The sequence below is a fragment of the Planococcus citri genome, chromosome 3 (genome assembly GCF_950023065.1).
Source record: "Planococcus citri chromosome 3, ihPlaCitr1.1, whole genome shotgun sequence".
NCBI lineage: Eukaryota > Metazoa > Arthropoda > Insecta > Hemiptera > Pseudococcidae > Planococcus > Planococcus citri.
Genome location: NC_088679.1, coordinates 35,667,909 through 35,684,652, shown reverse-complemented (window position 1 = coordinate 35,684,652; position 16,744 = coordinate 35,667,909). Strand labels below are relative to the sequence as shown.

Sequence of the window (16,744 nt, the reverse complement as noted above, 5' to 3'; positions counted from 1 at the left end):
CATAGAAAGATAGACGACCTTGAAAAGCCAGACATACGACCATTTGGAGTTTAGACAAGTTATTGTTAGACAAGTAGGCCAGTGACCTTGATAGCCGAGAGGCCAGACAGACAGACAGACAGATAGACAAACAAGTCAATAGGCTGAAAACCTGGTCCGGATGATCAGATCAGACGATACCTGATCGGATCAAGTTCTGACTAGATGCTGACCCACGTCACGCAGCAAAATTGAAAGGACAAACGCAATATGAAAATATGAATGTTCAAAATTTAGTCCACCTCTTTGAAAATTTTCAATTAAGTGTGTACAATAAAGTTTTGAAGACTGGCAAATCGTTTTATTCGTCCACTCTAGTAGGTACTAGGTACTAAGGGTTGCTGGGGGCATCATTTAAACAATCATTCAAATATTTCTTATTTTTGATGAATTTTTCAAAATTATAGTAAATTTCCAATATTTTGTGGAGCACATAATAAAATTACTTCAATTCACAAGGTAGGCAACCAATGATACAGTGTGTTTTGATCATCTTTTCGAATAATACATCTGCAGCTGAATTTTGGCAGACGATTCTTGGAACACCGTGTATTACGCGATGTGTCTTGAGCTTTTGAATTTATTCAGGTTATTTATAAATTGAATATCGTTTATGTATTGAAGGCGGTTCAATACATTGTGGCCAAATTTGTAATGTTAACATTAATTATTAAGTAGTTGTTTGTTGTAATATGGCAAAATTTCGCCTCAAGTATTTGGCTTGATAATAAGACAAAAGGGTTCCATATACTAGGATACCTAGTCATTTTCCAATGGCCACGGTCCTCAAAACTTACTCACCTATGTACATTAAAACAACTTCCTCCATTATGAAAATTCCATTAAAAGCGAGTTGGCGTTACACCTACTTGCATTGTGTAGGGTATGTCATATCCCAACACACGTCTGTCCATTTTCTTCGGTGTCAACCCAGCGTAAGACATAATAAGACGCCGACGACGTCGCAATTTGACCCCTTCCACGCTCTCGTCCTCCGATCACACAAACCTCGCACGCGATTAAATTATAATTCCAACTTTTAACGCACACTAATCGTTTTTGAAAGCTCGTGAAAAATACAAATAACTACCAGTTTTAAAACACAATTGCTTTTTATTGTAAAACTTTTAAATTAAGCATAAAACTCGTCGCTTAAGTAACACTGAAATTCGTACAGGCTACAATCAAGACAAAAAAAATATCATTTTTAAAATCTATTTTCAATACAAATTGATAAATTATTACGTTTTTTTTATTTAGACATATTTACAATAGAGAGAAAGAAATATAGAGAAGAAGAGAAAAAAAAACAAAAGAATGATTTACGATACATAATTAAACACAAAAAAATATGGAATTATCGATAGCGAAAAAGAGAGAGAAAAGAACATTAAATAAATACATGGCAATGAAGTTGTTTTTTCTCCTTAATAATAACCTTTTGCTTTTTATTATCTTTACAAAAGAAGAATAAGAAAAAAAAAAATGGAAAAATTTACAAACCCCGTTGGATATTTACCTCGGCGTGATTTTCAAAAAAAAATTGTATAAAAAATAATGAAAACGACATAGTAGTACATAAAACGAGCGTGTAAAATTGAAAAATCTAAATAATTTTTAAAATATCGAACATTGTAAACATACGGATGAAGAGGGAGGAGGGGAAATTTCGCGTAAAAATAATCGATTATTGCGGGTTAGTTATGCTTTTTTACACTTTTTCATCATCATCATCATCATCATGGTCCTCGATACACAATGGAATTGTTTAACCAGTCGAATTTTCCAATTTAAATACAAACAAGACAAGAGAATTACATAAATCAGAATGTTTACAAGACAAAAAAAAAAAAAAAAAATGAATAAATAAATAAAAATATTGTCGAAATATCTTTGAGCAACAATATAGCGAATAATTAACTAAATAACGATTAATTCTAAATGTCAATAAAAGGTATAAGCACCGATAACGCCGAAGGAAATTTTCCAGCTTTGTTTATTCCTTCGACGTGGCTTATTCGAGCCGTACTTTTTCTCGACTATTATCACAAATTATTTCCGTTTAATGTCTAACGCAACAAATCGATGGTGCCAATTTAAATACACATCGATTTTTTCAGATCTTTAATGGAATGAAAACGTAATGGTAAATTTCAGATGCGATGTAGCTTTCTCAAATGGCACAAAAGGTACGTATTTAAAAAAATAAAACTCTCGCATTAACTGCGGGTAGAGTTACCTACACGTAGTACTAAGTACTCTCGAATAAATTCTCGAATGGTAAAAAATTTAATAAAATAACGACCTATCAAAGGTAACACAATAAACTTAATTAAAATGCTGATCCTCGCGTTAAATCTCATTTTATACGCAAAACGAAACGACTTATTCTGTTTTTTAATATTTCAGAATTTAATTTTCGAGTATTAAAGACACGTTTGGCGATGGCGAATTAAAGAAACGTGACACAATAACGAAGTAAGTTACCGGATAAGGTATCAAAAAAAGAAGAAAAAATTGTTGAAAATGAAACGTGTCGAGATTTTTTTCTGTTTTATACACAAATACTTAGTGGCGATTGAATTACATTCAAAGTGTAATTTTTTCTCAAATTAAATGAATAACATTCAAAATAGCGGATAAAGCTTACATAAAAGAGAAAAAAAACTAGGTTACGAAAAAACCGAGAATAGGTTTATTTTTCCTTTTATTATTTTGATTAAAATTACGATCCCAAAAAAGACTCGAATGCAGATGAAGGAAGGGGATGGGAAAATATCAAATTTTCGTAACACCTTTGCCTCAGATTTAATAAAGATATATTTTTTTGAAGTTTACTTTAAACCGCTCCGCGAACCGTCTAATTTCTATTAAAAACTCGTTATTATATGGCGGAGAAAAGGTTGATGAAATCTTTTACAAAATATATATATATAGGTCATCTAAGCTTAGGAAAACCAAATTCAAAACTTTACCAACTCGGAATTAATTTTTCGTCGGTATACGAGCGTGAAAGTTGCCTGTCTCGTGAAATTTATAAGTTACTTTCTGTTGAACCAGCCAATACGAATAAGAAGTTGGCCAAATTAAGATTAAAGCCAGGTAAAACACGGTACCGTTCAGCAAGTTCTCTTTGAAGCGTCACTTCAGGTCATAAAACTTGGGAAAAAGTCAGCTTTCAGTGACGTAGCTCAAAAAGGTTAAAAGTTTTATCAAACGGATAATTTTTAATGAATTCAATAAGAAAAAAAAAGAGTAAGTACTTATAGATGAAGCGTTTCGAGACGCTCGAGTTGATTAATTTTCGTCTATAGTTTCGCGGTATGAACTGCGAAGATGATATGTGGGTTTTTTCACTCTTCGAGGGTAGGTACTAGGTACATATTATAAATAGCCATTCGAGAAAACCGCATGAACCATTCCTTCACACTCCGATAGCGAATCACTACACGGGGGGTAAAATCGTACTCGTAATACTATCACAAAAAAAAATGGCACACAAATTCTACAGAGAGAAGAAGGGAATGTGACATACGAAGAACAAGAATCGATCGCGTTACGACATTATCGAAACATACACCATCGAACACCGATCGACGGCTCTGGTAGAATAATAAATAAATAAACATCGTACAAAAAAACAACTTATCAAAAGTAATTGACTACATAATGAAAAAAAAAATTGAATAAAATATCTCCGTATTACATCTACACTTAATACTTGAACAAACGTACAACTTTCATCAATCACATAGAGATCCCAAAATAAGACAAATTGAAAAAAAAATAATAATAGCCTAAGCAAGCGCAAAAGCATCCTCAATAGATTAGATAAACCATCACGTAGCAAAATCGACTCGATCCCAGCTAAATTCGGCAGCAATTTTAAAATCGTTGTCATCGATATTGAAGAGATCTAAAGGATCGGTGATATTGTTATTTAACAAAGACTCGTAATTACCACTGACTGACGACGATGTAGGAGTCGAATGATCTAACTCGGACGATATCAGTCTATCGAGCCAATCGGTATCGACATCCATTAGCTCGGATGTTTGTGCCGGAGGATCATGATGCTCTTCTCCCAAATCCATCGGGAATGCTTCCATATCGATACCGAGCTCTTCTAGACTTAAATGTTGCGAAGGTACGCTTTGGTCGATACTGCTAGATGAAAACATACTATTAGATTCGTTGTTGGAGCTAGGGGTGGAGGTCGTTTCCGATGAGATGCTGGTCGCTGGCATTGGTACGTTAACGTTCGATGGTTGAGGTGTCGTGTTTGCTGCGGCAAATTGATCGTTCACGTTGACGGTGACGGAGGCTGCGGCGATAGGGGTTGATGAACCTGATTCTGGAGGATTGAATTCGCCGTTTTTCATTAGTAAGTCTAAAACGTCGTCCACCGATTCGTTTACGTTGTATTCCTGTAATGAAAATGAACGTTTGAAAATTAATTATGCGCGGAAATTTAGACAGATCTAATAAAAATAAAATTTTTTATGGATAAAGCGGAGTGAAAAAATAATTTTGGAACTAAAATTAATTGACTAAAGAAATAAAATAATTTTAAAAAACAATTCCGATGATTCAAAAATGACCCAAGTCCAGGATTAATGGTCTCATTGGCAATATCACTATTCCCTTGAAAAATCTGAGCTGAGCTTTATAATTTAGTTTAATAAATACGGAAATAAAATTGAACATAGGGATATAGATTTCTTCACAAATCAGCATTCCAACTTTTAAAAAAATAAAATAAGGATAAAATTGTGAAAAATTTTTGTGCACAAAAAATTGAGATCAAGAACTATTACCAAGAATACAAAATAATAGATTCCGACGGATTCCAAATACATAATTCCAAACTGGAGTCATTAGGTATAATAAAAATTTCTTCCAAAAAATAAAGTTGAAAAAAAGAATATTTTATGTAATGGCATTATGCAAAAACATAAAAGAATTTAAGTATTTCAAGTATTTTCGAAGTCAGGTTAAAACGATAAGAAATCGACAAAATTCAGAAAATAAAAAAGTCACAGCAAAAATCAAAAAAAAAAAAGAACTCCAAGAAAAACAATATTTAAATATATTTTTCAACGGGATGTTTAATTTTCTCGACCTTCTTTCTTCCTAAATTTTCTACGGATTCAATGCGTTAGAAAAACTATGTACTTTCGTTGATAAATTTCTAAATAATTTATTTCCGATTTCTCACATTTAAAAAAAAGTCCAATTTTCGCAGAATTGTCCCTAGCCTTAGTAGCTGTACAGTGTACATGGCATCCTATAAAATAAATTGAAAAAAATAAATTACAATGATATTCGCATCGATTAGTGAAGTTTTATTTTTTCAAATTATCTTGTAATGGTTTCGTTGGGATGAAAATTTTCAAAAATAAGTGTAGTCTCCTCTTGAGGGGATAAGTTTAAAGCTACCGAAAGAAGAAAGAACTTTAAATTCAAATGGCTATCTATCCATTGCTGTTTAGGACCTACTTCGAAATTTTTGCAGAACTTCAAGCATAAAGTTCATCAGATTTTATACTCCCTCCCCTTTAATAATATGCTACCATTTTAAAAAAGTATTTGGATTCCTTTCCTCTATTTTTCAAACAATTATGCAGTCCCTTAAAACACGTTTGCTTAAATCATAACGAAGTTCATTAAATAGCACCAAAATTCAAACTTTTTTGCTTCAAATAAAGAAAATGTGTTTGGTTTTTTAGGGGGGGGGGGGTATTTTTCATTAAATTCAGTTGAAATATGAATTAAAAATTTAAATCCTACCTCTTTCATTAAAAAAAAAAAACTATAAATACAACGAATAATATGTTTGAAAAATAAAAATATCAGAAGGGTTAATTTTTTCGATTTATTAAAATTAAAGTTTCTTTTGAAAAATAATTTTTATTTCAATCGTGACAACAAATTAAAATTAATTCTCAAAGGAAGTTGGGTTTTATTTTTAAAAACGTGAAAAGGTGAATACCTTTCGTAGCTACGCAGACCAAACCATGGTTTACAGATCTTTTACATTAAGTAGTTTTAATAAAATCTGTTTTTTAATTTTGTAAAATTGTATTGAAAAAACAACCAGGAAAATAACGCTCGTGTCTTAAGACTTTAGCTTTTTTCCGTAATTAATTTTCAGAATGAAAAATATAATACTTAGTACAGCAATTAATGTAATTGAAATTGTTTCTCCTATATGGGTTTTTTATTACTACGAGTATTTCTGCTTTCACGATGAGAGAAGAGTCTTGATTTTTTTTCATTCGGGAGCTCAGATTCGTCATCATCACCTTGTGGCATTAATTTACTAAATGTTTGAAAATCTCACTCGAAGAAGTTACGCGAGAGCGAAAATTCAGGTTGATTTAAAAATACTCGTAGGTGAGAAAAAGTACCGGAGTTAATTATAAACAACTCTAAACTAAGGGCATCATACATTATGAAATTATTTTAGCGAAAATCAGAAGTAAAAATGAAACGTACTTGTTTGAATATTTTTGAGATCTCTTCGTTTTGATTAAAACCATCAATTTCGTTAACAGTCATGCCTTCATCTTCGCCGATATGTAATGTAACGTAATTATCGTTATCTAGAACGATTTGCGAAGCTGTATTGTTCAAAGTATCGACATCTGGTTTGATATCGACTTCGATAGCATTGCTAGGGCTACTCGATGTGACTGTCGAATCGGTGGTAGCGACAACTGATCCGTTGATGAATCCATTTTTAATTTTAATATGTTCGGGAATAATTACAGACTCGGAATCGAAGACTAATTGCTTCATTCCTTGATTGGATAATACTAAATGATGAGGTTGTACGAATGTTCCGACAAAATTAGGTAACGATGTGGTCCTGCGGAGCAAAAAAAAATTACCCATCAATATCAGAAAATGAATCTTCTCGCAATAGCATACAGGCAAATGAGGTAAACAAACCTTTGATGGTGTCCATCAGCGGATTTAATATTGACATGGTTAAGTACTAAGGTAGCCGGATGTTCTCCTAGGATAACAGTATTACTGCGTTCCCTTCCGGTAATGTGATTGGTATTATTGGCGTTATTTATCACAATATTATTATTTATATTTCTAACGACGTTCACATTGTTGGCAACGTTCGTTTTAATCTTATTGTTAAGTTGATTACTGCAATTATTGCTATTCAGGACCGCTTGCTGAATTTGTAACTGTTGCTGTTGTATTTGCTTCTGCAACTTTTGCTGTTGCTGGGCCAGCAGCTGATTAAGTTGCTGCTGCTGTATAAATGCGGCCAAATTTGCCTTCGCGTTTATCGCCTGCGGTGGCTGTAATTGAAAACATCATCGTTATTAATTATTATTACCGTTTCATTTAGAGCCAACCATTTTGAACTCGTACAATTGAAATATTATCGTATAAATACCTGGAATGTTTGTGATGACCTGGCTTGCTGTTGAAGTTGTTGTTGTTGTTGTCGTTGTTGCTGCAGTAATAATTGCGAATTCAGCAATTGCCTTTGTAATTCTTCGATTTTTCTTTGTTGTTCGCGAATTATATCTTCATCGGATTGTTCAACTATTATATTATGTTCGCCCGAAGAGGTTACTTTGTTTACCGACGTATCGGTATTTTGGGTCTGGGGCGAGTTAGGTTTCGATAACGGGTCCGGTTCTGTACTGCTTATAGATAATGGCTGATTTATTTGCGGCGCCGGAGACGGAACACTTGAATCTGTCGATGCAAATTTTGACGTTATTGTCGATTCGAATTTTATAAAGTTTACATTGATCTACTCGTAATTATATTATTTACCTGGAATAGAATCGTCATTAAATGGAATGGCAATATTGGAAGATGATACGTTAATTTGATTAGAATGATTGTTATTCGTGGCACTCTCAGCGTACGGCTTCAGCCTTTGAATTAAATGCGGTTTAGGTCCGGATACGCGCAAATTTCGTTTTTTCAGTTCAGCTTTCAAGTCACTAACTGTATCAACAAAATAACGATATTTTTCCTATAGCCATAAATTACATAGATAAATGAATAATCTAGAAATAATGGTAAAATACATAAGCTTTGAGTCGAGCTATATCGATCCATTGTAGATATATCGAAATATATACTCGAGTATCCGAGAGAAAAAAATCTACACTACATATTAACGTTTCATCAATGAAAGGAAGCCATGAAATTAGAGTTTCCATTCGCTTTTTTTGCCATTAAGTCAATAATCGATCATCAATTACTTGCTCGCTGAACTAATGCCACTCCCAAAAACTCATCAAAATAGATATGTACCTCTATAGTTTGCTACTTATTTGCTGCATAGCGAACTATGTCACCCAATTTCAAATACAGAGGCGGCTGATTTTCAAAGAGAACAACAGAGAGAGGTACGAATACGCCAGATATTAATTGACTTTTTTAACGACCTTAAACGATGGAATTTCAAATTTTTCAATCGTTGAGCGGTTCAGTTACGTAATTTCACATTGAAGGAGAAAACAAGTACGAGGGTTAAAGAGTAAATTCTTCGAACTTATTTATTTTTATGAGAAGAAATTATTTCAGGGATGCCAAAATTGAAAAAAAAACAAGAGAATGAGACCTAGAAAATGTATGGAGTATTTTTAAAATTGAGTACAAGAAGTCGAATTCTGAAAAAGTGAAAACAGAAATTCGCAAATAACCAGGATTTTAGTCAACATTAGATACTCATATTTTCCACATCATCAACAAATTTTGCAAATTTGATCTTTGAAATTTATTCAATTTTTTGGGGAATTTTTCATCTTTACCTAAGGTGCCTACTTTTTTTTGTTCAACACATGTTTTGAATTGAATTTTGGGAAATTTGAATCTTTTCATGATGAAGTCCACACGATTTTAGCCCTTTTTATCTCAAGTAAAAAACATTCAAAATTGAAAATCGTTTATAGATTAAAAAAAAATCTCTGAAAAATTATCCATTGTCCCCCCCCCCCTTTTTACGAATTTTTAGAACCCCCCTCAATCTCCCCATCACGCTACAAAAATGGCTCAGATCCAATTTTAATATAGCAGGACTGTTGGCGAGACATTTTTGAACACTTTACGACTTCTTAATGTAGGACCCAAAGGGAGGGTCCAACATTTTACACGTCAATTTTTTGTGTTTTTAATGTCTTTGGACATTGCAAGGAGAGAGGAAGGAGTCAAAAATATCGTTACCATTTCGATTTCTCAAGAACGAAATATTTTGCAAACACGTCACGACTCTTTTTGGAGAAGGAGAGGGGTCAACATTTTACACTTGAATTTCAAACTTTTTAAGTGCTATGGAGTTTTAAATATTTTTTGAAGAGGGAGGCAAAAGTTGACAATATTTTCACCATCTTAATTTTTCGTGTCCCAAATGTCTCAGCTTGTTTTAAGCGTTTTCAATGAAATTACTATCATACTTTTTTTCAACGTAATTATTTTTTTTTAATGCAAATTAATCCATTAAAAATTATTTTGAAAAGCAAAGCGAGGCACAACATTTTTGGAAAATTCTCGTTTGACAATATTTTTAAAAAAACACGTTACTTTTCAAGCGTTAAGAAAAAAATTCATTCTTGCTCTTTAAAAATAACTTGGGCTTTTTTTCATCAGTCAGACGAGGAAAACAACAAAATTTGGTTCAAAATTTCACAAAAAAGGGAAATGAATTGGAAATTTTATCTCTGATATTGAAAAAAAGTAGTACATTTCGATAAATTTTATAAAAAGTAGGACACAAGCAGGATATGCAGAATATGCAGCAGGACTGTTGAACCCTGCAATAGAAGACGAGGAAAATAATCACACTTCTTTTTCAAAGAGGGCCATCTTAGAATTTCTTTCAATAATGAGACCTGATTATTTTATTATCATTTAAAAAAAAATCGAAATCACTACTTCCACTACTTCTTTGATACCAACTTTGCTCGTTAGATTGGTTGTTTTTCAACGTTATTTCTTCAGCAATCAAATTTTCAAGTATCCTCAAGTCTATTCTGCAATTTTTAAAAATTTCTAATTTGTAGATTTTTTTGAAAAATATTCAATCCATCTTTAAATATTTTCAAATTTATCACTTCATTCATGAATCTCCAATAAAATCATATTTCAAGGCGACTCCAATGCATTTCTCTTTAATTTGAATGCTTCGCCATTGCCCTTCTATTTCCATTTTAACCCCATTGATCAGCAGATTTCTGAATAAATTTCAAGGTGTCTCAATAAAATTTCAAAACAAAAAATTAGTACTCGGGCAGATTTTTTTTGGGAAAAGGGGGAGGGTGTCATAAAAACATACTCCATTTCAACTTTTTTTGGACTCATTTTTTTCAACTTGCACAATTTGTTCGAATACCGAAAAATTCTCCAAATTTGGGATGACCCTATCCACTCCCAACATTGATATATTTTTTGAAAAGTACATAACTGGAGACCCCCTTTTTTCCCCCTACAATATTGATAATTTTAAAAGCGGAACAGTTCACAAAACCATAAATTGATTTTCAAAATGTCAAATCAATATGATTCGTCCCTATTAGATGAGACGGCACCCGAGGCAGAACTAGAAAAACATAATACGTAGCAAAATAACACCAGACAATTGATCATTTTCGAGCGTTCGTTTACCTTTCATATCTTCCAAATTTCTAAGCGGTTTGGCCACATTTGTATTACACGAGGGCATCGGTGGCGGAGGAGGCGGTGGTAACGGCGGCGGCGGAGGAGGGGTAGGAGGAGGAGGAGACGTCGACTGATCCATCATTTGTTGAGATAATAATGAAGGCGAAGGCGACGACAATGATATGATCGAAGGCGAAGATGGATTTTGTTCGGCTGTTTTCTGTTGCTGCGAAACCATTTGCGAATGCTGTAATAAAATAAATCAAATTATTAAAATGGAACAATGATGATTTTTCTATTTTCATTAGGATTGTAATTAATATAAAACACTAGCAATTTTTTTTATCGTCTTTTCAACAACTTCACCCCTTCCCAATGCTCCCTCCTTCCATTTTCATTTTAATATTCCAAGAACACTGACATTACCTACTGTGGAATTCTTCGAGTCCTGTACATTGGACCTGGAGATTTCCACAGCAGAGTCAGTTTTGCCTTATGTCAATTTTCTCAACCCATAATTTAGGTAAATTGATGAAAATTCAACGAACCTTTTGTTGCCACTCCAATTGTAACTGTAGGATAACCTGTTGTTGTCTTAATAATATATCGTACGACGTTTCTGAATTTGAATTGGAACTCGAATTAGAAGATGAATTAGAATTATTGCTATTTTTCTGAGCACTCGGAGGTCCCTGCACGAAAAAAAAATGTTGATAAGAACACAAGATTACATTATTTTTTAAAGGAAAAGGAAGATCCGACAGCGTTACCTTGTACTCGTGAAATTTAATAGTCCTAGTTTTTTGCTGTTGCACTTTAGATTTAGATTTCTTTTTATTCTTATCTTTGCCAGGGGCCGGTTGCTGTTGATGGACGGGCAACGTGGGCCTGGAAATAGTGGTAGTGAAGGCTGGCGAGGAACATGCGAATGTGGCACCATTACTGCAGGATACAGATGACGGTGAGGCTATAGAGCTTAATGGAGACAAACTAGAAGTAGAGGAACCTAAAGACAGAGGACTCGGAGCAGTCGTAAGGATGCTGGCGTTTGGAGCGACAACCACGGTAACAATTCCGGCTTGAGCCGCAGCCGTCTCCAACATATCAGATCCGGTATGCCGGAACAGTTCGTTACCGCCATCGGTAATCATGGCTTGTATAGAATGATGGCTCGACGGAGGCGACATGTCGCCGTTAAACGTCGAGCTAGAGTCGCGAGGCGATTGAGCATCGGAGCTTTGCGAATCGTCATCGATTGTCATGTAATGATCCGGATGCTCCGGTTTGGTTTTTTGCCCTTCGCTGGTCGCTTTGAACTCGATGTGACCCTCTGTAAACATATCACACATTTGTAAGCATTAGTAAACACACGGCGACCCCATTAAAGTTAAAAAAGGAGCAAAAAAATCGTAAAATTAGCTGCCAAATTCTGCATGCTACCGCAAACGACATTTAAAATTAAGATGAATGGATGATCGTTGTTATTAGGTAAGAAAAAAAAACCGCGACCACGACATTAGCCGACGCTTTCTTTTTAAATACAGGATAAAAAGCAATAAAACGTATTAAATTTGGACCATCATAAAACGTTTGTTCGCGACTACGTGGCAAAAATATTATTACGATGAATTTCGTAAAGTGCAAATGTTGCATAAAAAATTACCCAAATTAAAAAAAAAGTTTTTTCCTAGATTCCCATTTATAATTAACGAGTAATAAATACGCGTAAATATATACAGGGTGTCCCCGTCCAAGTTGAGTCTGACGCTAGATGGGTCAATAAATTAACGAAACAGACTGTAAAGACGGTTACAAAAACTGCAGCAAAAATATGTCACCTATTTTAAAATTATACAAAGGAGCAGCAGTTTGACCAAAAAAATGTATTATAATACATCGAAAAGTAAGAACAAGAATATTTCAAATAAATTCAATGTAAAAAAAGCCAAATAGGTAAAACATTTTTCAATTGAAATTTAAAAATAAAACTGGTTTGAAACTTGAACAATTTTAGCAAAAGTACGACTTTTTGACAATTTTAGGCAGGTGATACTTTTTTTTTGCAACTTCTGTTTCAAAAAAGTGAGACTTTTTATACATTTTTAGACTTGGTCAATTTTAGAGAAAGGCTCAGATGAGGCTTCACAGAAATTTCTTCCACAAAAAAGTGAAACCTTTGAGGAAATTTTGGAAAACAGTGAGCTTTTCAAAAGCTTCGGGGAAAAATAGAATTGTAATGATTTTTTTTTTTGAAGAAAAGTGAGGCTTTTAAAACATTTTTAGTAAAAAGTTGATACTATTGGTAGTTTCTGACAGAAAAACAAAATTTCTGAACAATTTTTCTTTCAATGAGATTTTTTAGAAATTTTTGCAAAAAGTGACAGTTTTCAAAATTTTTTGAAAAAAACAACTATTTACATATACAATTTTTAAAAAGAAAAAATTTTTCGCTATTTTCGACAGAAAGTGAGGCTGTGATCATTCTAGCAAAAAGCAGAGCCTCTAAGCAAACTTTCAGCAAAGATAATTTTTTTTTTCAATTTTGGCCAAAAAAAGGTTTTATGTGGTAATTTTTGATAAAAATTGAATTTTTTTGACAATTTCAGGTAAAAAAGCGAAACTTTTTAGCAACAAAAGTTTTGAAAAAATGACTTTTAGTGACTCAGTTACTTGAAAAGTAACCGAGTTCAATGAGCCCTGTTGAAGAACCTTTTTGAAAACAGCTAAGTCATTTTCCAATTTCTTTCAATCTAGTGCATTTTTTTTTTTTTTTTTGAAACTGTTATGAACTTCTTTGATAGGAAATTTACTCAGAAACAATGTTCTCAACTGCCACATAATGCACCTCTGTGGAGGTATGGGCAAAAACTTTCTTTTTAATGGAGTCTTGCCCTCTCCCCCTCCCCCGCGTGAACCTCAATCACCACCATCAAGTACCGATATTCGCAAAAAAAAACTGTCAACTATCATTTTTTGAAAAGCCAATTAATGTGCTATTTTCTCATTTTTAATCTGGCAACTTGCTTTTTTTCTTCTTTTGTTTTCGAAATGAAGAAAAAAAAATTTCAAAGAGAGATCTAAAGGACAATTTTTGATCTATTTGGTTTACCACAGGACCAAATTTTTCCAGATTAGATGTTCAATAACCATTGGAGGCTTGCCATAAAAAATGATCACTTCTGCAGCTAAAGTTGAACAAAAAGCATTAAAAAATTTGCTTTAACGTGTGAACATCAATCTGCACGCTGATGAATTACCTCGAGTAAATTCTCAGCATTATAATAGTCCTAATACCTCAAGTTTTCACGCAGACAATGTCGTCAACGCTTTTAATAATTCGTTACGATAAGTTAGACCAAAATTTAAATTTAAATAACAATAAATTTTCGCTAAACCTGCAGCAGCTCCGTGACAATTCAAAAACAGGCAACATTTTCGCATAAACTTTCATCATTAATATCGTCTCTCGACGAATTCCACCAACACTAGCGAACTTATCAACTTGGCTTAAACTTAGCAGGACACCTTGTATACGTGAAAGCGCAACGATACGAAGAAAACCCATTTTACGTATTAAAACTCATTTGGAAGCTCAATTCCAAAATATAACGCCATTTATAACCATTTTCGCGTCTGTTTTTTTAACGCTTTTTATTAGCTGGAAAACACGTACGGTTCATTTAGAACTCGCTCGTATAACATGGCACTTTATTTAGCCCAGATGTATCTCGCCTATCATTTATTACATCTACCTGTCACAGTCCAAATTGCTAATTTTTCTCTTAATAACATATTTTCAGTTACGTACCGTGTAAAAATTTTTCACATTAAATTTGCGTTTGTCTGGTCGTTTCCGATTATCATTAAAAAAATTTAACGCGAGCTTTCAAGAATGATAACGCTTTTAACGAGAGAAAAAATATATCAATTCGTGCTCATGTTTACAACGGAGGTATACGAATAAACCCTTTAAAATAATTATACGTGTACCTTTGACTGCTCTTTCGATGGGCTCTTCGGTGTGTAATATATTTTTTTTGATGAGCTCCAACGGACCCGGCCGATGAGATAGTTGATCGTTCAAAGAATCCACCAGTCGACATTTTTTCAACATTCTTTGTCGTTCTGCCAACGACGGATCAACGTGCCCTACATCCGCTGAAAATAAAACACGAAATAAATTGAATAACGCGTGTCAAAACGAATAATAATTAAGAAATTTTACAATCTAACACATTATTAAAATGAACAACGCTCCGGCTCTGCTCCTCGGAGAAGGGCCAGACGAAAATGCGACACACGCAGAAAAAAAGCACGTTGCGTAATCGCAACACGTGGGTTATTCGCCCATATATATAAAAAAAACATGTTTTGTTCCAGATTTTTCCGTTAAACTGTTTGTACTCTTTACTCTTTTTTTTTTCATCATCATCAGCATCACTCCTCTTCACTTTTTCTCGCCATCACGTCGAATAAAAAAAATGTTAACTGACTAAATTACGCCAATAAACTCTCTCCCACGTTTAAAATGTCGTTTTTCTTCAAACCAAATCACCGAAAACCCATTAAAACGATTAATAAAAAATTTCAAATAGGGGAAGAAAGAGGAAGTTAACGAGGACGTGCTACGTATACGTATAGGCTTTAATTATTATACTCATTTGAAAGCTAAGCATCACAGTCTATAGTCTACGAAACGATGAACACAGCACAACAAAACATACCTTCTAAAATGTGCTGTCTGACGAGTTCTTGTCGATCTGGTCGTTGTTGGATTTTCGCCTTCAATAAATCGCCCATTTTCGCTCTTTCTAGCTTCTGTCGTTGTTCATGTATCGTGGGTGAGGTTTTCAATTCTACGAAAGAAGAAAAAAACTTGTTGAAATAAACATTGCAGAAACATACATGTAAAACGAATCAACTCGAGTGGTGTGATTGGGAGAGAGATGATACGTGGGACTTTTTATTTTCTGACTAATCAAATTTACTGATGATAATTGAACGGGAAATTAATAAATAAATACACCTATCGTGCGATCTATTATCAATTTTTAATTTCGAATTGATTAAAAAAATGTCATTTTTTTCAAAATAAAGAAAAACGTATGTTATCACGAGTGAATTCCAATGAAATAGCCAATGTAGTTGTTGTCACGAAGGTTATTTACAATTTTGCTATCAATTTTGACATTCCACGAGAAGGAATGGAGCGAGCGGAAATCGAAGAGGTAAGTAATAAAATATTTCACGATAAAATTTTTAATTAAAATAAATTAGTTTCCGAAGCCAGTAACGGTTTTTATCCAGCGGAAATTTTGGCAACTGAAGCTAGATCTCACGAGTTTTATTCAATTATAAAAGGTTTGATAGAGTGAGATCTGACAAGATTGATATAGATGGTTATTGTCATAATTCCTACCTACGTGATTGAGTCAAGAAATATTCCCTAAGGTAGTGAATTTACGCCTCGCCAGGTTAGCTCAAAATATCGGAGAGGTTTCAGTCATGCAGCTCATTCTTCACAGAAATAATCTCTAATTACCAATAAAACTCATATTAATTACACTAAAGTGATAATATGTTTATTGTTAATCAGAAATAATGAAATCAAATACATATTAAAATGGGTATAAAGATCAAAGAGTATAGAATAACTATAGAGTTATTTTATAATAGGTACATGCACAAGCTTATACCATACGACACGCGTTAGTTAATTACAGAGGATGGGTAATTAAGTACCCTAGAAATTGCATGCAATTTCGGAAATAGTGGTGAAGTTACTCACCAAGGCTCACATAATGTCCGCTTCTACTGTCTCTTTCAGGGTGGCTCACTAATACTAGGCCGGTCGACAGCAATGTATTACACGAGGTACCTATTCTTCTAGGATAATCATCGATGGCCAGCATAATCGGATGATTTCCGGTGTGAACGCGATTAATTATGTATACGATAATGTAAATCACGAAAACGAGAAACATATTAACCACTAAAAGTGGGCGAAGATTGAATAAAAGGGATGAACGCCCTATAGAGGACTTCATCTACTCGTATCTACATA

The 16,744-nt window shown here is 33.7% G+C and overlaps 1 protein-coding gene across 4 annotated transcripts in view; it reads right to left on the bottom strand.

Moving 5' to 3' along the window:
- Positions 1–1,132: 1,132 nt before the first annotated feature.
- Positions 1,133–16,744, bottom strand: part of Mrtf (Myocardin-related transcription factor) — a 136,128-nt gene continuing 120,516 nt past the window's right edge. For 3 of the 4 annotated variants that reach the window (XM_065354852.1, XM_065354850.1, XM_065354853.1), the window contains exons 4-13: positions 15,405–15,536; positions 14,671–14,838; positions 11,451–12,010; positions 11,229–11,372; positions 10,687–10,927; positions 7,849–8,025; positions 7,460–7,767; positions 6,994–7,361; positions 6,538–6,910; positions 1,133–4,466 (exon numbers count right to left, since the gene is read on the bottom strand). In XM_065354852.1, the coding sequence (XP_065210924.1) occupies positions 3,879–4,466; positions 6,538–6,910; positions 6,994–7,361; positions 7,460–7,767; positions 7,849–8,025; positions 10,687–10,927; positions 11,229–11,372; positions 11,451–12,010; positions 14,671–14,838; positions 15,405–15,536 (3,059 nt within the window). In that variant the 3' untranslated portion in view covers positions 1,133–3,878. Of the gene's footprint in view, positions 4,467–6,537; positions 6,911–6,993; positions 7,362–7,459; positions 7,768–7,848; positions 8,026–10,686; positions 10,928–11,228; positions 11,373–11,450; positions 12,011–14,670; positions 14,839–15,404; positions 15,537–16,468; positions 16,728–16,744 lie in introns of those variants that run through there. The other variant, XM_065354851.1, reaches the window with a different exon arrangement.